Source organism: Scleropages formosus, chromosome 23 (genome assembly GCF_900964775.1).
Source record: "Scleropages formosus chromosome 23, fSclFor1.1, whole genome shotgun sequence".
Classification (NCBI taxonomy): Eukaryota; Metazoa; Chordata; class Actinopteri; order Osteoglossiformes; family Osteoglossidae; genus Scleropages; species Scleropages formosus.
This window is the reverse complement of record NC_041828.1, coordinates 12,628,929-12,649,075: the sequence shown is the minus strand read 5'-3', so window position 1 is coordinate 12,649,075 and position 20,147 is coordinate 12,628,929. Positions and strand designations below refer to the sequence as shown.

The 20,147-nt window shown below is 45.4% G+C and overlaps 1 protein-coding gene across 1 annotated transcript; it reads left to right on the top strand.

Annotated features, from left to right (window-relative positions):
* Positions 1 to 182: 182 nt before the first annotated feature.
* On the top strand, positions 183 to 19,628 carry LOC108922051 (diacylglycerol O-acyltransferase 1-like). The gene is made up of 17 exons (XM_018731907.2): positions 183 to 694; positions 3,132 to 3,219; positions 9,934 to 9,974; positions 10,848 to 10,933; positions 11,845 to 11,897; positions 12,352 to 12,457; positions 13,995 to 14,123; positions 14,578 to 14,652; positions 14,765 to 14,868; positions 15,036 to 15,074; positions 15,262 to 15,303; positions 15,393 to 15,437; positions 15,799 to 15,911; positions 17,231 to 17,296; positions 17,836 to 17,923; positions 18,298 to 18,360; positions 18,913 to 19,628. Exons 1-17 carry the CDS (start codon positions 438 to 440, stop codon positions 19,063 to 19,065), a joined length of 1,548 nt encoding a protein of 515 aa, XP_018587423.2. The 5' UTR covers positions 183 to 437; the 3' UTR covers positions 19,066 to 19,628.
* Positions 19,629 to 20,147: the final 519 nt, after the last annotated feature.

Below are 20,147 nucleotides of genomic sequence, written 5' to 3'. Positions count from 1 at the left end.
ATCAGTCTAGAGTCTACTAAGAAGTGGAATTTGAACTTGCGACGTTTTGGGTCCAAAGACACCACTATGCTACCAACTATCCCACAGTTATAGTAAAATACAAACGATGGGAGTGAACTTTACAGCAGTTCTAAATCCACACTATGGGCACAAAAGTTAAAATGAGTGAGCTCTGTACGCCTAGCCTAGTTAACCAGCAAGTGAGTGGAAAAAACTACAACGACCACAAAGCGCTGCTTCGTGGAGCTCCACCCCCTCACTTCCGTGATGTTCATGAAGGCACAAGTAGTGAGAGGCGCTGGGAGCGTTTCAGCTCCTACGCTACCTGATGGGGCGTGACTGAATTAACGTATCGGAGAACTTTGACTGTCCCGACCTTGTTTCCCCCCCTCTCTCTCTCCCTTCCTCCCTTCCTTAATGTGTCTTAACGAAGGAAAATGGGAGACAAATACGTGAGAGCCCCGATCTCTCGCAAAAGAAGGACTACAATATCTGGGGGAACAGGGGTGGTAACTTTGAAAGCGGGCAATGGCAGCAGGTCTGCAGCTGGAGATAATAATATGACACTGGCAGATGGCAACAGGAAGAACAGCAGTAGGAGGAAGGAGGAGGACAAGCAGCGTGGATCTCCCACCAAGGACAAGGACAGAGGCAAGGAGAGGGGCAGGCATGAAGGTTCAGGCGATGAACTCAGGTGAGGAAGCCGGATGACCCTTCCCCTCTTGTGTGTCTCTATCTGTAATGGTGTATGTGTCATATGAGCGTCACTGTCGGTGGTGCCACTGGCCAGCTAAGGCATGTAAAAGTGAGATCCTGAGCAAATTCAGTGTTTTGTTTAGCTCATGCGCCTGACAGTCTGCTCAGCTTTCCAGGTTCCTCTCCTCCTCCTCCTCCGGTTCGGAGCGGCGTCTCTCGGCTGTGGTTTCTTTCCCACTTTTCGCCGTCGGCGCACTTTCACCCGGCAGTTTTCCTGCGGGAGGCCTGGCACGTTTCATTCGAGCAGATGTCACGAGCAACAGGTCGCGGTTGCTTTCCCAGCTGACGTTAACCGACGGTGAACTGCGGCCTGCTGCGGTCCCGCAGTGGGTCAAGTGTCACTCGATGCTGGTGTTGCGAAATTTTCCTTGCATTTCGTGAGCGAACACAGTTTCACAATTTAACCCCCTGAGCTGTTTGCCAAGCCCCATACTTTCAGATCTTTTTTTGGAAAGAGCCAAATCTATAGAAGAATAAAGCATTTCTTTTCAAAGTTGCACTTTGACTCCAGGAAGCCACGCTGAGGAACACATACTAACATTAAACACACACACACACACACATTTTCTGAACCGCTTGTCCCATACGGGGGTGCGGGGAACCGGAGCCTAACCCGGCAACTCAGGGCGTAAGGCTGGAGGGAGAGGGGACACACCCAGGACGGGATGCCAGTCCATAGCAAGGCACCCCAAGCGGGACTCGAACCCCAGACCCACCAGAGAGCAGGACCCGGTCCAACCCACTGCGCCACCGCGCCCCCCTCTAACATTAAACAAGTGAAGGAAAATATATTTTCAGCTTTCCCACAGGTTCAACATTATAGGATAAGTGCAGAAACTGTATGTACAGTTGAACCACTCATTGCCATATCTGAAGTTTCGGCGCTTTGTTGAACATTGTAAGCTTCGCCTTCCTGTGCCACGTCAAATGTCCTGCCCTCCAACAGCAATTGAATTGAACATTAATATTAATAAGTACAATTTAAACAATCTCTCTCTAATGATTGGCTGTGGTTCATGAGGAAAGTTATTCATTTGAAAAATACCATTAGGGTTCACCTAAAGATCTGTTGAAGGTCAAAGTACATCATCATGAATACTTAAACTTTGTCAGTGTGTAAGCATGATAGCTGAGGCAGTTGTCCATTGGCTTGGTATTTTTCATGGAAAATAAAATGCGCTTACACAAAAGTAAGCATCCAACATGCAGCCTTATTTTTAATATTGCGAAGATCAAGTCGCATTCAATAAGTGAATGCTGAATGTTATACTTTTACGAGAAACAGCGGCAGTGCAGTAGCACTAATGATTCAAATGCTGATTGGTTTTACCTTCGTTTATTTGATAGCTCTCTAGTCTGCTAGAACTTCCAACCTCTACTCAAATATTATTCTTGAGATCTCGGCAGCTTTTGACCTGATCAACCAACTCCGTACTTCATTTCAACGATGTGGTATCAAATGATTTTCACTGAAATAGTTTCAGTCTTACCTAGCAGGCTGATTTTATCAGGTGTTTTAGCTTGATTTCTTCTCTGCCCCTCAGTTTTACAGAGACCTCATCTGCAACAGTTTTAGAATCTGCCTGTTTCTCATGCCACACTCCACACGCACACCTCTTGGTCCATGTTATGGTGATATTTCAATAGGACTATTGCAAACCCTGCTTGCAGGCTTTCTGGCCTCTGCCACCAAGCCTCTCCAACTGATCAGGAATGCTGCCATGTGAGTTGTGTTTGACGTGCCAAAGCGTTTTTATGTGCGTGCCTTCCGCATCTCTCTGCATTGGCTTCCCAGTGCTGCCCACATCAAGTTCAACACTCTGATTACTTTCTGCAAGGTGCTCTGAGAGTCAGCACTCTGATACCAATGGGTCCTGAACAGTCCCACCTGGTCCCACTCTTGAAAGGTTCAAAACCGAACGTTTCTTGTTTCTCAGTTTTCCCCCATGTGTGGTGCCATGAGTTCCCTCTCTCCCTTTAAATTGCCGAATCTCTCCCAGCATTCTAGGAGCCCCTCAAAACTCAACTCTTTCAAACCGATTTCTCTCTCAACCTCCTGTCAGTTACATTAGTTTGTACCACACTGATCCATCCATATTACCTCTTGAACCTCACTTGTATAGACAGCCCTTTGAGTAATGTGTCCAAGCAAAGTGGCTGTAACAAACAAACTAGCTGTACTTTTAACAATTGTGTTTGTATTTAGAGCTCTTTGTCTGTTGAACGCACTTTGATATGTTATAAGTTGTATGTCGCTTCGGAGAAAATCATCTCATGAATGAATGAATGAATGTAAATGTAAATGGTAGGCAGTTGTTTTTTTGTTCCTGTTTTGATATCAGTTTTGTTATCCCTGTTTTGATTCTGTTCTGCAGCTGCCACAAGCTGCAGGAGTCCTTGCTCAGCTCAGCCAGTGGTTACAGTAACTACAGAGGCATCCTCAACTGGTGTGTTGTCATGCTGGTAAGTGCTTAGGCCTGCAGCTGTGAGCCTTTGAACCAGGGTGCAGCTCCCAGGTACTGGGTCTCATCAGAGGCTGCCATAGCGACTGGCAGGATCGTAAAATATGTTTTTCCTGGTGCTTCAAACGGGTATCAGTCTGCTCATGTTTTCAGCTCAGCTTTGACTGAACTAACTGGTAACAAGCCTGTTTTTCACTTTTAAAATGTTGGTTTTAACACATAAGTATACTGCACTCTACTGTACCCCTGCTGATTGACACGCTGTTCTTCGTCTGTACTGTCCAATAATGAGTTCTCTTCTGAACAACTTTTCTACTTCTGCTGAACATAAGCATCCACTGTTACACACAACTATATTCTTTCTTATTCTCTCAATTTTAATTTCTGTTTTGCATACGTATATTCTGTTGTATTCCAGGAGAGTTCCATGGTTAGTTGCGTATTGTTTCAAATAAGTACTGTACAGTTTACAGCCTACATCAGAAGTGATGTTTTAGTCAGACGGTTAAGACTGTGTGTCTTTCCCAATATTACAACAGCAAATCCCATCGTGGGACTTGAATTTGGTCACGAGTTTGGTCTCTTGAGCACGGTGCTGTAGTACTTGAAACTTTATTTAGTTGTTTTTGAAATGCATGAACAAGCCAATGGCTGCTGTATGGCAGTGTTTTTTAACTGGTGACCTCTGACAGTTGCTGGATTTTGTTTAAACTGAATGAATTAGCTATGCTCGAGCTGTTCGCTGAATGAATTGCGTGATGCAAACCATGTTAAATTGCGTAGCATTTTTGTTTTCAATAATCTTACAAGCAAATCTTGAGGATACAGGGAAAATATCGCATGTCTTTGTGCTAGTGATGATTCTCGCAGTGTAATTATTTGCAGAACTGAATCAAATTGTTCAAAACAATTCAGCACAATTGAAAAGACTAAGTTCTATATTGATCAAAGAATGCTTTTTGTAATCAATAGAGTAATTTTAATAGCGAGCATAGTTTGTTTTAAAAGGTAAACTAACAAATATAAACATTTGAACATTAATGTAGACATAGCAGGTTTTTGCTAAATGCATGCAATTGATTCAGAAACCAGCTAAATAGTAGTTAAATTACAAGTTCTGTTGAACAAAACCTGCATGCACGGTGGATTGCTAAATCCAGAACTGAGGCCTGTTGCCCATGGTATACTATTATGCATGATGTACCACACAAGTATATTCCAGGATACGCTGGGTTTTTTTTAGAGTTAATATAGCTGAAGATAAAGGCTGCATCTAGGACTTTCTGTGTGGTGGTCTAATTTTCTATCACAACATGTTTAATGCAGTTACTTCTGCTTAATAAGCCAATAAAACTCAGGATTTGGTTCGTTGGTGTGGCTAACCCTTAGCCTAGGCCTCCTCATGCTAACTTTAGGAGCATTGTTGTTACCTTTTGTGATTACTGCACAAGGAATAATTGTAAAATATAGAGACTGACAGCATCCTCCAAAAATGGAAGAGAACAGAAGATTTGCATCCTGAGTGGTTTCATTATTAGTTGGCATCTTTGGTAGGGACATTCTGTTTCCAGTCAAGGTCACATTGTTTGTTCCCTCAACTGGTAATGAAACCTTTGCATCAAAAATCACAAGCTCAGCAATCGGCTAATAATGAAATCCTCCAGAAGTGCATTATGTTAGAGTTAGGCAAGTAAGGTGATGTTAACTAAGTGCAATTCTGGTTAAAAGTTTGCACATGCAAACTTGTCCTCGAGCGAGGCGTTAAGCTTGAAGTTCCTTTTAAACTGCCGTCTATTTTTAGGATGTGAACTGCCTAGCAAATACAGCCTCGCAAAGTTGTCAAGCCACAATGAAGACTCGGTACATTTGCGAATTGCGAGTCTTTTATATGTGTGATTCAAAATTATCGAGACTGATACCTGCACGTGCGCACTGCACAGGTGAAACTTCACTGAAACAGTTTAATTTGGCTTCAGCAAAATTTGCGCAAGCGGCAGAGCTGATGCGAAAGCAGCGACTCCTTCGTGTTCGATCTCGGTGCTTGGGGCAATGTGTAACGTGAGAATGGTTTCTGTTGTTCCCGCGCCCCTGGAAAAGATCAAAGCGGGAATATTGCACGAAGGGAGATGCCTTCAGGTCACACCGCTGGTGGAGAAAAATGCAGCGATGGTTCAAGAGGAACCTCCAGGTTTAAAACGCGTCTGAATATGCAAGCACTGATCACTTCTCATAAGGGACGAAATCCCTAGAAAGAGCCTTTGTGGCATTTTTTTGAAACTGAGTAGCTGAACAAAAAGTTTTGCTTTAATTTCATTTAAACCCTAAACTACAATATAACTCTTCTAATATGAAAATGTGCAGCACCTCAGCTGAAACGGTTAGATTTATTCTTATGTTCTTTGCTGCCCAAAAACACAACTGGATACGTGGCAGCAGGTGACATAGTGGTTAGAGCTGCTGGCTTTGGGCTCAGCAAACCTGGACCAGGTTTGAATCTCATCGCCAGCTGTTGTACTTTTGAGCGAGATACTTACCCTGAACTGAGACAGGAAGAAATTACCCAGCTCTGTAGGTGTCTTAGCAAAAAACTGCTTTGGATTTGCGTTAGTGAAGGAAACGAATGTAACGTATACATGAAATGTCCACTTCCAAAAATGTTTGGGTTCTGCCTGTGATAACAATAGACTGACAGGTTTCACATTGCAGTGTCTCTGTGGGACAGCATTGTGCGGCGACCTGTAGGTGGCGCCGTGCCGTGCGTTAAACAGTTTTTCAGTCCCCAGGCCTGCAGCGGCACTCTGAGCCCAGGAACGGGCCTTTCTGCAGAACAGCGTGATGTCTGCGCCGCTGGTCCTTCGGTTCCCGTAAGCACCCTAACTCACACGGGTCGCTACACCCAGATACCACAAACAGCTTGGTGGAGCTTCACCTTTTAGTTAGTGTAGCAGTACTGTGTTAATGTTCCCTGGCCTGCTTTCAGGCAGCAGAGGCACGCTGCGCCAGCTGTCCTCATACCAGGTTTCTGGCCCCTGCTGCGTGCCACACCGGTCACCTCAGTTGGCTACGCCGCGCAGCGAAAACATGCCCGGGGTCTCAGGGGACGGAGCTGCGAACAGGTTGGGGCAATGATTCCACGCACTTTGGCAGGGAGCACCGCCACCATACTTGCTGTCCTCATTGTTTGTGAAACAGCTGTGAGGGAGGAACAGGTCACCTCTGCATGTTTAAAGGGCGCTCCACTGGAAAGGTCATAATTTTCATATTCTCATTACACATGAAATACATCAACCCATGTGGCTGCTTCACACATCTTTATCTTGAGCTCTAGCTTATATCCATTTTTCAGTTATCAATAACCGCATGTCCTCGTGCAGGGTAACGGTGATCCAGAGTCTATCCTGGGCATCACAGGGTTTCAGACAGGGTACACACTGGATGGGACACCAGTCCATCACAGGGTAGTCACACAGTTACTTGCTCAGTTACACACAAAGGGTAATTTTAGTTTATTTCACTGACTCATTTCAGGCTCTAGTCATTGCTCAGTGGCGCATCAGCAGGGATTTGAACCAGACACCTTCTGATCTCAGTGTCTAGGTTCTGTGAAGTGATAAATTACCTAATGCCCCTTGTTTCAGGTCACTTATTGATTCAGTAAAAGACTGAGAGACTTGCAGTCTGTGGGGTCGCTGTCTGGCGGTGATGGACCCTGTCAGGTGTGTTGGCACAGGACCAGGAAAGGCCCTAAACAGCGCTGTGCCCTCCGAGACCTCGGCAAGTGGCTCATCTGCGTCAGCTGTTCCTCTGCTTCATCAGCCTGGCAGCGGCTGCGGGCTGGATCTGTCCTTGTCATCTTTTAATTGGGTAAAGTCCACGTGAAACCCGGCGGACCACCAGACCCCTTCACGCAACACACATGTAATTCTCTGTACGTGTTCAGTCTCCGCTTTGATAGTGAACTTCAAGGTTGCTGTGATCACGGCGCAGCACATCTGATGCAGTTTACCGCAGTTGAGAGAAATTAACAATTTCTGTACGTCTGCGGTACAGTGCGCACAACGTGTCACGCGACAGCTAAAAATAAACAGCCTGCAACAGCTTGTCCCTCGGAATTGAAGGCAGGTCTGGATTGCCGCCAGCGTCGTCGCGCTCTTCAAAGCGGCCGAGAACTCCTCTTCCTTTCTGAAGCCGCTATTAAGACGTGCTTTGAAACAAGATCGTTTGACATTGCAATAATTTTAATATTTTGTGAACTTTCATCATATCCCCTCAGAACACGGTAAAGTCTTTGTGTTCCGTAATGAGGAACCGCAACGGCAAGCGCAGGGATCCGAGGACGGGAGGAGCGGCGCTGCGGTTTTCACAGACTTCTTTTGCCTGGTCTTCTGTTCTAAATGTCGCTCGTTCTCAGGAAGTTGAAATCCTGTGCTGTTAGGAAGCATTACGTCCATCGATGATATGGCAGAAAGGCTGTGCGGGAGCATCAACGGGCAAAGTTCCTGTTGCCCTCGGCCCTCCGCAAAGGGCCCAGGTTCGCGCATCTGTCGAGGGAAATGGCTTTTGCTTCCAGGTCTCAGAAGCAGGATGAGAAAGCTAATGCAAAATGCAAAATACAAAACACCAGTGAAAAGTTTTGAGTCCATTTTCTGTGGGTTCCCACCCCCCCCCACCAGGCATTTGGTGAACAAGTTTTGTCAGGAATTGAGTCCGCACGTCTTGCCAGCTCTTCCGCAGCAGCTCCCAGAGGGTATGAGTAGGACATCTGTGTGTTGCTTTCCTTTCACTTTTCTTTCCAGTTTGTCCCCTAACAGTGTTGTCTAGGTGGACTCTTTCTTTCCACTGCTACTGTAAATGTAAGATAATGCTTCTTATTCCTACAGTGCATTATAAATATATGAGAATCATTCTAAAATTGTTATAAAAATAACACTAATTTATTTTAGAATAATTTCTTTGGATAGGAAGCTTTTAGCAGACAGGTTGCAAATAATGGTGTTATTTATACCTGTCAGTAATTTCAGACTTCAGTCAAGTTACGTGATGTTCGCTTAAATAAGGTTTCAAACGATGAAACCACTCCTGTCCCCTTATGCCCTGTTCATGCTACCCAAAAAGAGCCATCAGCAGCCTTGACCTGAGGGTCAGGTGCAATAGCTCTACCGCCCTCCAGGGTAACATGCGGCCAACCAATGTCTACAACCGCTTGTCCTGAGCCGGAGCCTAACCCGGCAACACCAGGCACAAGGCTGAAGGGGGAGGGGACACACCCAGGACGGGACGCCAGTCCACCTCAAGGCACCCCAAGCAGGACTTGAACCCAAGACCCGCCACGCAGCGGGCGCTGGCCAAACTCGCCGCGCCACCGTAATGAATGCGCTAATAAACATTCCATGACTATGTGAGCATTGACTCCTGCAGAAGGCACTACAGCGTGGACCAGTTTGACAGACACTACCTAACGCTGTTTGTCGAGAGCGAACTCTAAATATTTTTCATCGCATGTCAACACTCGTTATAAGGAGACTCGGAACCATGATGAGTTGGGCAAGTGCACTGTATTGCATCATGCAAATCCAAATGTGTATTTACTTGGTTTCCAAAATCTGTAGTGTTCCTGTGTGTGTTCATCTACTGCAAGAAAGATGAAATTTGTACTTCCAACGAGCGCTTAACTGTGGCGAGAGACCCTTGATAGCATAGCCACGTGTAGAGCTAGCTTTACGCAAGGACCATCTGCACATTCTCACAGCGTTGGAAGTTAGTAACACGTTGGATCCGCGCTGCCAGAAGACTTTGCCATCTTTTGCTTTGTTCGGCAACAAAATTGGACAAACGGGGAGAATGGGTTGTTGCTAAGGTTACCGCTTCGCCGCCGCTCGGCAGCAGCCGTCGGTGCTGCAGGGAAGATTTCCCCTCGATTAGTAGAAAGCTGAAACTTCCTCCCCGATTCATGGAATAAGATAAAAGAGAGCATCCAACCCCCTCCCCCCGTCCTCTGCGAACCGTGTCCCAATTAGGAGCGCGGGCGCGCGAAAACAGCGCTGCCACCAACAGGCAGGCGGCGAAATGCGAGCGAGTGAGCGCACACCGCCGCTGGTGCGTTCCTTTACTACGGCACACTGGCTCTTCCTTTATTTGTACAGCAGGGCCATTAATGATTTAACCGTTCAGCTGAGGGATGGAATGAGAGCGAAGGAGTGCGTTTAGGATTAATTGCGCTGCTCTTCAGGAGCAGCGTGCGGTAACTCGGGCCCCGTCTGCACAGCCCGCTCCTCCGCCGAACTTGTGCCAAAAATACGCAGTACACTGGAGGGGCTGATCCCTTAAGTCTACTGCAGTCTGCTGTGCTTAATCAGAACCATAATGCTGAAGACTAACAAGCCATAAAATTGCATGACACGGCTGTTGCTCGGTTTTATTCCCACTATTGACCGTGTAAATTGCTGGCTTTATCAGCGCTGGGCGACGGCGGCGATAAACCCACATGATGCTCCCCGTTCACGTGTTGCAGACTTTGATCTGTCTCTGGATCCTTTCATCTTCCTCGCTATCGGAGCGCTCATCTCCCGATGTAGAGATGGCTCTGCCTCCGCCGCTTTCTGGGGCTGTTCGCTAAACAAAAAAACAGCACAATTCCACGCTGGCGATAACAAGGCCGCTCTGTGGCGACTCGGGATGGTAAAGAGTGCTCACTGGGTCTCCCCCTCTCTTGCAGATCTTGAGCAATGCTCGCCTCTTCCTGGAGAACCTCATAAAGTAAGTATGTGGAGATGACGTCACATCTTTTCTGGAGCATGTGTCTTTCTGCACGGGACTGACGTGGCCAAAAAGTACACGTTCGTGAAGCCCGTTCTCAGACAACAGATAGTGGTAAGGTTCATTCCCAGGACTGATCGGTTAAAAATTAGATGGTGGTGATCCATATTTACAAGGATGACCTGGTGACCATTATATATCATGGTGAGGTCTGTTGCCAGGGATCACCTACCCAAATATAATACCATGGTGAGATCCACATTCTCAGTGTTGATCTGGTCAAATACCCCACAGTTGTGAGATCCACGTACAGTGATGACCTCTTCAAATACGCAATGATGAGGGCCGTCCCCAAAGATTACTGCTGACCCTCAACAACAAATGAGGATGTGGAAGATCAGTTTTCGCCTGAGGCATCTTCTCAAATGCGCTTTGACTTCTGTATAAAAGAAAACTTGATGTGCAGTGTGTTATAACAAAACAATAAATTTGCTGACAGCAAGACAATGTCTTGTTATACATTTTAAAAAGCAATTAAATTACACCGAGCTTGGGGTGTTTTTTTGTACTTTTTAATTGATAGAGTCATGACAAAGATCTCATCTGACAGGAAGACGTGCAGAGTTGGGTCCTGCCAGGTGGAGCTGAGCGTGGTCTCTCTGCTGAGGAGACCATATGTTGCAGTGTGCAGCGTTACAGGCTTGACGCCGCGTCTCCCAACAGCCCGATCCCGTCTCTGCTCCACCTGGCCCAGCTTTCCATCTTGGATGTGCTCCATTTTCTGCAGCTGTCAGGAAAACTCCGTTCAGCTGTGCTTTGCTATTTAACTGATGGACTTTTCTTTTTCTTCTCCATCATCTTTGCCTTCTTTAGATATGGAATACTGGTGGACCCCATCCAGGTGATCTCTCTGTTCCTAAAGGACCCCTACAGTTGGCCAGCGCTGTGCCTTATCATTTGTAAGTGTCTTGCACTCCTTTGTGGGATTGTCCCTTAGACTGGGATTCTTCTCTTGAGGAAACGTTCCACAATGGTGCCATCTCCTGTTGCATATGCCTGTGCCGTGCTTGTGGGACTATGGGAGCTCCTCTCATTCGGTCCAACTGCATGTTTGGCAAGACACTGACTTTATACAGCTCAGCACTGTGTCCGTCCGTCCATCCGTCCGTCCGTCCATCCATCCATCTAGTCCAAACAGTCAATCAATGTTCTGAATTTGAAAGAAGCACAAATCATTCCAGGCTGGTTGTTGTTAATACACACTGTGCCTTGTATCTGTGACAAATATGGATTTTCTGTCTTAAACCAGTGGAGATGGCTGGTGTACTGTTATGTATAAGTTTTACGTTTAAAGTTAAGCTTATTAAGTTGAGTGGTACCATTTTATTAAAGTAATAGAGAATATTTGTATCAGTAAGATGGATACAGCTGGACAGTTTAGTGAGCTGCTTCTGCTGAGAAAGGGCTGTCTCACCTGCTGTCCCATAATTGCAAAGCTGTTTTACCCCCATTCCTATCGCTCCGGAGCTGTCTTGCCTCCCTTCCTGCTATGGCAGATACAGGCTGACAGTGCAGTCTGTATGCTGTGTTTACACTGGCACTCTTCACAATAGCTCAAGCAGCCTGATCTCTCTTCAAGAAGCGGAGCTGACCCGCTGTACTCGCCCAGAGTGTCTCTGCTGTCACTTATGTGCTCTGTAGTTCATCGCTGCACTGAAAATTGTTTGTGTAAAACCTTGTGTCATGATAACGATTAAATATGTCTCAGGAGATGCAAGAAGACAAATAATGTAATGAAAAATTATCCTTGCGCATCTCAAGGTCTTGTCTTCATTGTCTAAATGTCTATTTTTTTTTCCTTCTGTTTCAGTCTCAAATGTCTTCATTATGGCAGCTTTGTACACAGAGAGGAGATTATCCGTGGTGAGTGTCATGCAGTAATGTATTAATAAAATTAAAATATATGCACATATATAAAACTTCTGCAAAGTTCAGGTTTGGGGGAAGAAGTATAGCAGTCTAACAAGAATATTAGACCAAGTTCATAAACCTGACTCTCAAACAGGTATCCTTGTTATTCCAAGATGTGCTGTTTATGAATATAATGAAATTATAAAACCATATTTTGTAAGGAACATATGGTTTGCTGCTTTTATATCACTGTATCCGGTAGTATAGTCTTGAGATAAAATACCATCTTCATCTGATCTTGCCATCAGAAGTGCTGCAAGGTTCTTCTTAGCTCAGAAGCTCCTGTTTCTCTCACAACGAGGTAGGAGTGACCTGCAGCAGTGTCTTCAGGTTCAGCAGGGGGTACTTGAGCCTTCTGCCGGCTTGCGTAACCATGACGACACACTGAGTTTACCTCTGGTTGCAGGGCACTTTTGGCGAGCGTCTTGGGACCTTCCTTCACCTCATAAACCTGTCCACCATCCTGTGTCTCCCAGTGGCCACAGTGCTGTTCGTCAGCTCCATGACACCAGGTTAGCCCTCCCACTTCGTGTGACCCATAGAGCGCCCCTAGCATCAAGCTCTCTCTCTCTGCATTCCACATGTGTCCCTCACGCAGGACACTCCGTGTACCATGCAGACTCCATTCTAGAGCCTGTAGCACTGAAGGCTTATGATGGTCTCAGTTCTCCTGGCTGTGTCTGCAAAAGTGCTGAAAACACAGGACTTTGTGGTTAAGTCTTTGCTGGGTTCCGCTCCCCCCCCGCCTTCTTTTTTCTTTCTTTCTTTTAAACCTTGCACTGGCAGGCATGGTTGATTCCCTGTATTTATAGCACTGGCAGACAGTACTCGGAAAGGTGTCACAGAACAGACAGACAGTAAAGCTGCCCACTGAAGGACTTGGCGTGACTTTGAGCTGACCACACGTGAGGCGAAATTACGCGTTACCATGACGACAGATCTCCGTTGTGTGCCCTGGAGTGACTTGACTTGACAAGTTACTCCGGCTGCTGGTCTCGTCCTTGACGAGAATTGAGAGGGAGCCCAGATTTCGGTCTGAGTGGTAGGGGAAAAAAAAAAAATCTCACCACCTGCTAAATCGCTGAGAGACGTCCTTTGCTTATTCGCATTTCTTTTAAGTGCTTTTTTTGTCATCTATGAACACCACAGGGGTTGACAGTAGCATACTGTCAAGCTGCATTCTGAACTGGTTAGTACAGAAAGGTCGGGGAGGTGTGTGACCGCAGCCGTGCGGCTCAGAAAATTCACTGTGGAACTCATCAGGAGTTACATTTACATTCATTCATTTCACAGATGCTTTTCTCCACAGCCGCATACAATGATTATTAACTAGTATTAAGCCGGACGCTTTATCCAAGGTGACTTACAGTGCTAGATATTCTGCACTGTACTGCCTACATTGATTCAACCATTTATACAGCACAGTAATATAACACACCCACACAAAGGGCAATTTACAGTCATCAGTTCACCCACAATACATGTGTTTGGGCTGTGGAAAGAAACCAGAGCACCTATAAGATACACAGGGAGAAATCCATCTCCTAATGTACAGCCCAGGTGCTGCGTTGCACCAGTGCTACCCACTGAGCCATCGTGCCACTCTGAGTCCATCGGGGAGTCCAACAGGGGCCTCTACCACACAGCGTATGACACTGTTGATAAAGGAGCAGTTAGTCTGATACAGTAGACTTGGACCCTTGCTAGCACTCTTACCTCAGGCATGTTCCTTTAACCTTTATCTCCACAGGATAAAGATCATTCCACCAAATGTGAAAAACTAGCATCATCACATTATCCACAATCCTTACACAAACTGGTGGTATAAAAGCTGGTGAATGCAGTGTGTGCTGTTCTGGATGCATGCCTGTTTGCTGCAGCCTCACACCTGCGCTGCCGTATGTATTCACGCTTATTTGTAAACTCCAGGCGAGGGCATGGCGGGGAAGTATAGCAGATGGCTGCGTGCGGCGAGAAGGTGGCACCTATTCATTACCGTCACGTGAGCCGCGCTTCCGCCTTTAACTGCTTGTCCGCTCATGTCTGCAGTGGGAGCCGTGTTCGCCCTGGCCGTCTACACCATCCTCTTCCTGAAGCTCTACTCCTACAAGGATGTCAACAGGTGGTGCCGGGACATCCGTCAGGCCAGGGCGCGTACCCTGGCGAGGTCCCTGTCCTGTGAGTAGCTCGCCGCCGTCTCCCGCAGCATCTGAAAACGCACGCTGGCCGGGGGCCTTGGTTCTTTGCTCAACCGAGCCGAGCCAAGCTCCATGGGGAATGCGCTTTAACTGAGGGATCCGCACCGACCTTCCTACGTCGGCCCCGACCGACAGAGGAATTAAAAGAGCATCCTGGGGTTTACGAGAAGCATCAGCGTAAATAACTTCCGTGACCCACTTTCTGTGGCGCTTTTGCGGTTCGATTACTGTGAACGGTCTTCCATATTGGTTTGGATATTTATCTTCCGCATTAGACCCACAAACACAAGCTTACGCAAGTATGGGTGGAAACTTTTACTGTGTCTCCCCCTGCTGGAGAAATTCAGGAACCCATTCCAGTTCACTCAAGGGCACCTGGGCCTGTGCGGCAGGAAGCCAACCCTTCTGACTTAGGATCTCATGTCCGTCCCCAGGCCCCACAGTCCAGCGGTTCAATGGATCTGCTGTGCAGACTCAGGTGTCTTATCCGGGAAATCTCACTCACAGGGGTACGTACGCAAACGCTCGCGGTACAAGCTTTCACCACATCTCACTCTGCTTTGTGACCTAACCTTGAACCTTCCTGTGTCTTTTCTCTCTTTTTTTTTCGTGATCATCAAGATATGTATTACTTCATTTTTGCCCCAACCCTCTGCTACGAGCTCAACTTCCCCCGGTCACCACGGATACGCAAGCGCTTCTTGCTGAGGAGGCTGTTTGAGATGGTGAGTATTACATGGAGAAGTGTGCGCTGCGTGCAACATATGGCAAGCGCATCACTGACACAATAACTGTCACACGCCTACCCGTGTGTGTGTGCGCGCGTGTGCGTGCGCGGACTAGCAGCTCCGCGTGGTTCACGTTTTGATTTGTCAAGTGGTTTTCATTTCAGGTTTTTCTCATGCAGCTGCTGGTTGGATTGATACAGCAGGTATGTCACGCCACTTTCACACCGCTTCCCATTTGAAGGGCGTCACCGGTAATTATTTTTGTCTTGAGAAACTATAATTTCTGCAACTTTTTTTGCTTACCTGCCTAACCTGTCAGCAAGTATTTGTTTTACATAAGCAACAAAAACAAGATTATTTCACTCAACAGCTGATACTGTTATTTTTCAGTGGATGGTACCAACTATTCAGAATTCCATGAAGCCATTCCAGGTAAAGTACAGTTTTCATATCTGCGCTACATTTTGTGTGTGTGTGTGCACGTGTGTGTTAGAATCTAATTTGTGTTCCTCTTGCTGTAGGACATGGACTTCTCCAGAATGATTGAGCGTTTGCTGAAACTTGCTGTAAGTATCAAAGACAAGCAGAGAATATCTGATAGCTTCAGAAGTGATTAAGAAAATCGTAGACTTAGTAATATATAAACTAATTTGTTGAGGTGGAATTTTTTTTAATACTACGAACATTCAAGTGTTTACACTATTTGTATCATTTACTACATATTGGGTCATTCCTGATTAAGTACAAAATAACACTACAGACATCTGGTTAGTCACACTTTGTCCAATTTATCTGCATAAAATCACCTTTCAAATAGTGATGCATTAATGCACCTGTGCTTATGTTTGGTATGTTTTTCATTCGCAGTCACACTGTTCCAAAGCAGTCTAAAGGCACAGGGTTTCCCTTCTCCCGTCTACCCAACAGGTCCCCAATCACTTAATCTGGTTGATCTTTTTCTATTGGTTTTTCCACTCCTCCATGAACTTTGTAGCTGAGCTCATGCAGTTTGGGGACAGGGAGTTCTACAGAGACTGGTGGTAGGTGGATCGCCCTCTTGCTCCTTCCTTTTCACCCTGGTGTATACCCGATCTGTGCCTGTGTACTTGTTTGTATGTGTGCTCTATGAGACCTGTGCAAGTGCATTTACAATCTATCCAACAAAGGGTTAAAAAAAAAAAAAAAAAAAAAAAAACTGTTTCTTGTAGTCTTCTCGACACCTACCTAAGCACCTATGGATTCTAAAGGTGCAGCTTCTCAACAGTTCTGTCATTCTCAACATTTAAATATTTTCTTATTTTACTTTGCTCTTCCAGAACAAACTAGACGAGTACTATACGGAAAGGGTAAAATGGTATGTGGATCATAGTTCCACAGCAGCCACAGGACCTGCGTCCTTCATAGTGTAAGGTGAAGGCAGAAAGGAAGTGCTGTACAGGCGTCAGCGGTGGGTCAGGTCTTTCTGTCTCTGGATTTGGGGCCGGCCCTGAGATGCATCTTTTTATAGCACTAATATCCACCTTCCGCCTTCACTAACTGAGTTTCAGGTGTAGCCTTGAACTCCAGCTTTTGTGCACGCGCCTAGGGACCAAGGGAATACAATAACATTGCAATTTAGCCTCTGAAGGAATGGGCTTTATTGCAGAAATCCGGAACATTCCTCCCAGGTTTATTACAGTCTATTAGTGTGAAGGAGATAAATGTCAGAGCTGTTGCTCAGTAATGAGCTGTTAAAGGATCCTCTGTGTATGATTTGAAAGACTCAGAAGGCCACTGGGGATGCTGGGAACCCACTGGCATGTGCAGCGTTAGCAGTGAGTCACAGGCGGCGGTTCTTCCTGTGGGGTGGGGGTCGGGGGAGAACCTTTTCGACGACCCGCCATCCCCTTCACGCACCCCCACGCATAATCTCCGTGAAGAATCCCTTCCCCGACTGCTCCCTTGTTTCCCGTTTTGCCCTCCGCACCGACGCCTTGAGGAAGTCGGCGTATTGAAGCTTGAGTACAGCCGCGTGTGTCGGTCTGCCGTGAGCGTGATGAGTGAACAGTCGTCAAAAGACACACGTAGGCCATACCGTTACTGTTGGCCAAATGTGAAAATGCAGGCGCTTACACTTTCAGTGATTAAAACACGTGTTTGTATATATACTGGTAAATGTTATTCATACCTGCCCTGTCTGCCCAGGCTCTGCCTCGACTCCACTTGGCTCCTCACACTCATAAATGATTAATGTGCTTTGGGTTATCGTATATAATGGCCCTGTTGAAGTGCTGCCGCCGTGTAGCGCGGGGTCCTGTTGTGCGGTGAGGACGGCGGACATCTGTGTCAATGTGGCGTGAACAGGTGACTTGTTTTGCAGGAACTCTGAGACGGTCACTTACTTCTGGGCGAACTGGAACATTCCTGTGCACAAGTGGTGTCTACGGTAGGTGACCGTGTCGTCTGGTCAGTTTGGGCTGACTGGGTGCGTTCAACATATTTCTGTACGTCATCCACAGTAGGGTAGCATTTTCGTTGTTTGGTCTGAAATGTTGGAAAAAACTAAAAATTCCATGTTTTTACTGGCCCAATCGAGTTTGTCGATAACAACCTATTTTTATTTCATTTTAGTTTTAGTAGTTTGAATTTAATAAAATATTTAAAACGCCTTGCAAAGTATTTTATTTATTACAGCTACATCCAAGATTTTGAACCTGCAAATAAACTGAGGGATGTGTGTTGAGTTTGACTTGATAGTGAGTTAATGGTAGAAGTAACCTGGGCATTTGAACAAAGCAAGCTATGAAAAGACTTCCAGAACCAAGCATGTTTGTAAGTTGAGGAACTGATGTAATCTTGGATTTCGGCTTCTTAATATCAGAAGTGATTTTTGTTAAAAACACGGTGCGTATTTTTTTCTTCGTTTAATGCTTAGTGCCACATTGTTTCCTTAACCACCTTTGGTTGGGCATGTCTCTCCTGAAGCCACTTCTACAAGCCCATGCTGAAGAGGGGAGTCAGCAAGCGGGTGGCCCAGGCTGCCGTCTTCCTCGTCTCAGCTTTCTTTCACGAGGTGAGGCTAGGCGAGGCGCCCCGGTCCGAGGACGTTCCCGTGGAGCACAGAGCAGTTCTTGAAACAACTCGACTGTAACGTTTAAAAAAGGTTTCCGAATGCATCTCTGAGAGCCGGCAGTCAGAGCGGGACGTGTCTGCCGTGCGCACTTCCTTTCGTTGGATGTCTGATAAGCGGCGAATAAAGGCAGAAAGAGGCCCTTAGCCTGCAGGCTTGGAGGGGACTTCATTCTGACAGCAAAGCCTTACTCTTGATGGCAGGTCCCAGAAAGGCTCCTGTTTAAGATGTGTGCAATTAGCCAGTATAATTGGTGATACAGCTATGGATCAAGTAGAGTGAATGACCATCTTGAAAGCTGCTCTGGTTTCTTGCAGTACCTGGTCAGCGTTCCTCTGAAGATGTTCCGCTTGTGGGCCTTCATGGGCATGATGGTTCAGGTGAGCAGAAAATGCCAGATATTTTCTGTGTCTTATGAAAATCTCTTTTGTTTTCTTTTCACTGGGTTGGCATGTTACAAACAGCCGAGTTATACATTTTTCAATATATTCACATTGTCCACTTTTTTATTTTCTTCACTTATACGTACATTTATTAATTTAGCAAATGCTTTTTTTTTCAAAATGACGTAAAGCTCAGCGAACATTTTACGTTAAATGTAACACTTCAGGCCAGGTAGTGGACAATGTACCATACAGCCAAGTCCAAGGTTTGTACAGAACGTAACCAGTGAATACACTGATTGGCATCTGTGTTGCTATAACCTTTAACTGATCGTGACTTTGTCATTAAAACAATTTTCAAAGAAAATGAGTTGGGAACAGACTTCTGGTACTAGTCGTGTTTGTAAGATGAAGAACCAGCGCATGCTGCGTTCTGTGGAAAAAAGACGTTGTTTTGTTTTCTATGCTAATTAGGATACAGTTTGGTAATTACTGTAGTGTTTGTTTATTACATTCTGGGATGAACCCATTTTGATTCTGTGAATTCAGGTTCCCCTAGCCTGGTTTGTGGGCCAGTTTCTGAGAGGCAACTATGGTAACGCGGCGGTCTGGATCTCACTCATCATTGGCCAGCCCATCGCTGTGCTCATGTACGTCCACGACTATTACGTGCTCCACGTCCAGGGACCATCAGCAGGGTAAAGGCCATAGGTGAATCGTTACATTCCCCTGGCACAAAAACGTTTCATTATCATTCTTTTTTTTTTAAATTTTTATTTTTATTAAAATATGTGTTTTCCTTTAATTAGCATTGTATGACTTCGCCAGACAGGCCTTTCAGGTCCAGATTTTTTTTCTGCCCGGTGTAACTTGTGCAGAGTTCAAACTCCGTGTGAATCACCCCATCAACACTGTCTGGCTGAAGTAATGTTAAAGTTCCCATTAAATGTTTCTTTTGATATTTCCTTGAAATGTACTGTAGTTTCTTGGACATTTCTGCAAACATCCATATGCATCCTTTTTCTATAAATGAGTATTTTCAGTGTGTTCTGCGTTGTTCCATTGCCTTTCAAAGCATCTCGGTGTGTGTTGTGTTTTTTTTTTTTTTTTTTATAGGGCATCATGTTACGCCTCATGTTGCATTAATAGCCGAGCCAATGACATTGTTTAAACTGTATCCACATTTGTTTTCATTTTCCTTCAACTTTGCCAGAATACTGTACAGTATAATCGCTGCACTTTTTACAGACTAGTTTTTGCAAAGATTTGCCAAACAATAGAATGATGAATTTTTTCAAACAATGCATCTATTACTTAATAGATGTTTAGATGTCAAATTTTATTTTTTCCAGTTCATTTCCGGTTGGGATTTTTAAAGTAATTCATAGTGACTTTTGAAAGAGAAAACTTTGCACAAATTAAACACTTGCAGGTAAATAAGTCATTAGCAAATTGGTTTTGCTGGAATTATAGGATTGTATTTCTGTAACTGCTTACGTACTGAAAAACAAATGCATATATTAATGTTTAAGGAATTCATAGGTATCCAGCTGTGTTTGTAATACAGATATTCACTGTGGAATTCTACATCTGCATGCTCCTGTTATTAGGGTTATTCATATCTCCCTGCTCTGATGCTAGCACATGCCTCTAAATGGTTACTTCGTGTTATTGCCTTTTCAATTTTTTATGCCTCAGTTCTTTCTATTAAGGTGTAATTTAATTTCCTGACAAAATCCATTCTTTTCTCAGCTATGTTTCATTGTGTTAGGATTTTTGGGGAA

What these genes read in the sequence shown, in the direction of transcription:
- LOC108922051 (XM_018731907.2), top strand. Translation starts at nt 438, where the DNA reads ATGGGAGACAAATACGTGAGAGCCCCGATCTCTCGCAAAAGAAGGACT. An exon ending in AGCGCTGTGCCTTATCATTT is followed by an intron (nt 10,934 to 11,844) that starts GTAAGTGTCTTG and finishes CTTCTGTTTCAG; the next exon opens with TCTCAAATGTCTTCATTATG. An exon ending in ATTCCATGAAGCCATTCCAG is followed by an intron (nt 15,304 to 15,392) that starts GTAAAGTACAGT and finishes CTCTTGCTGTAG; the next exon opens with GACATGGACTTCTCCAGAAT.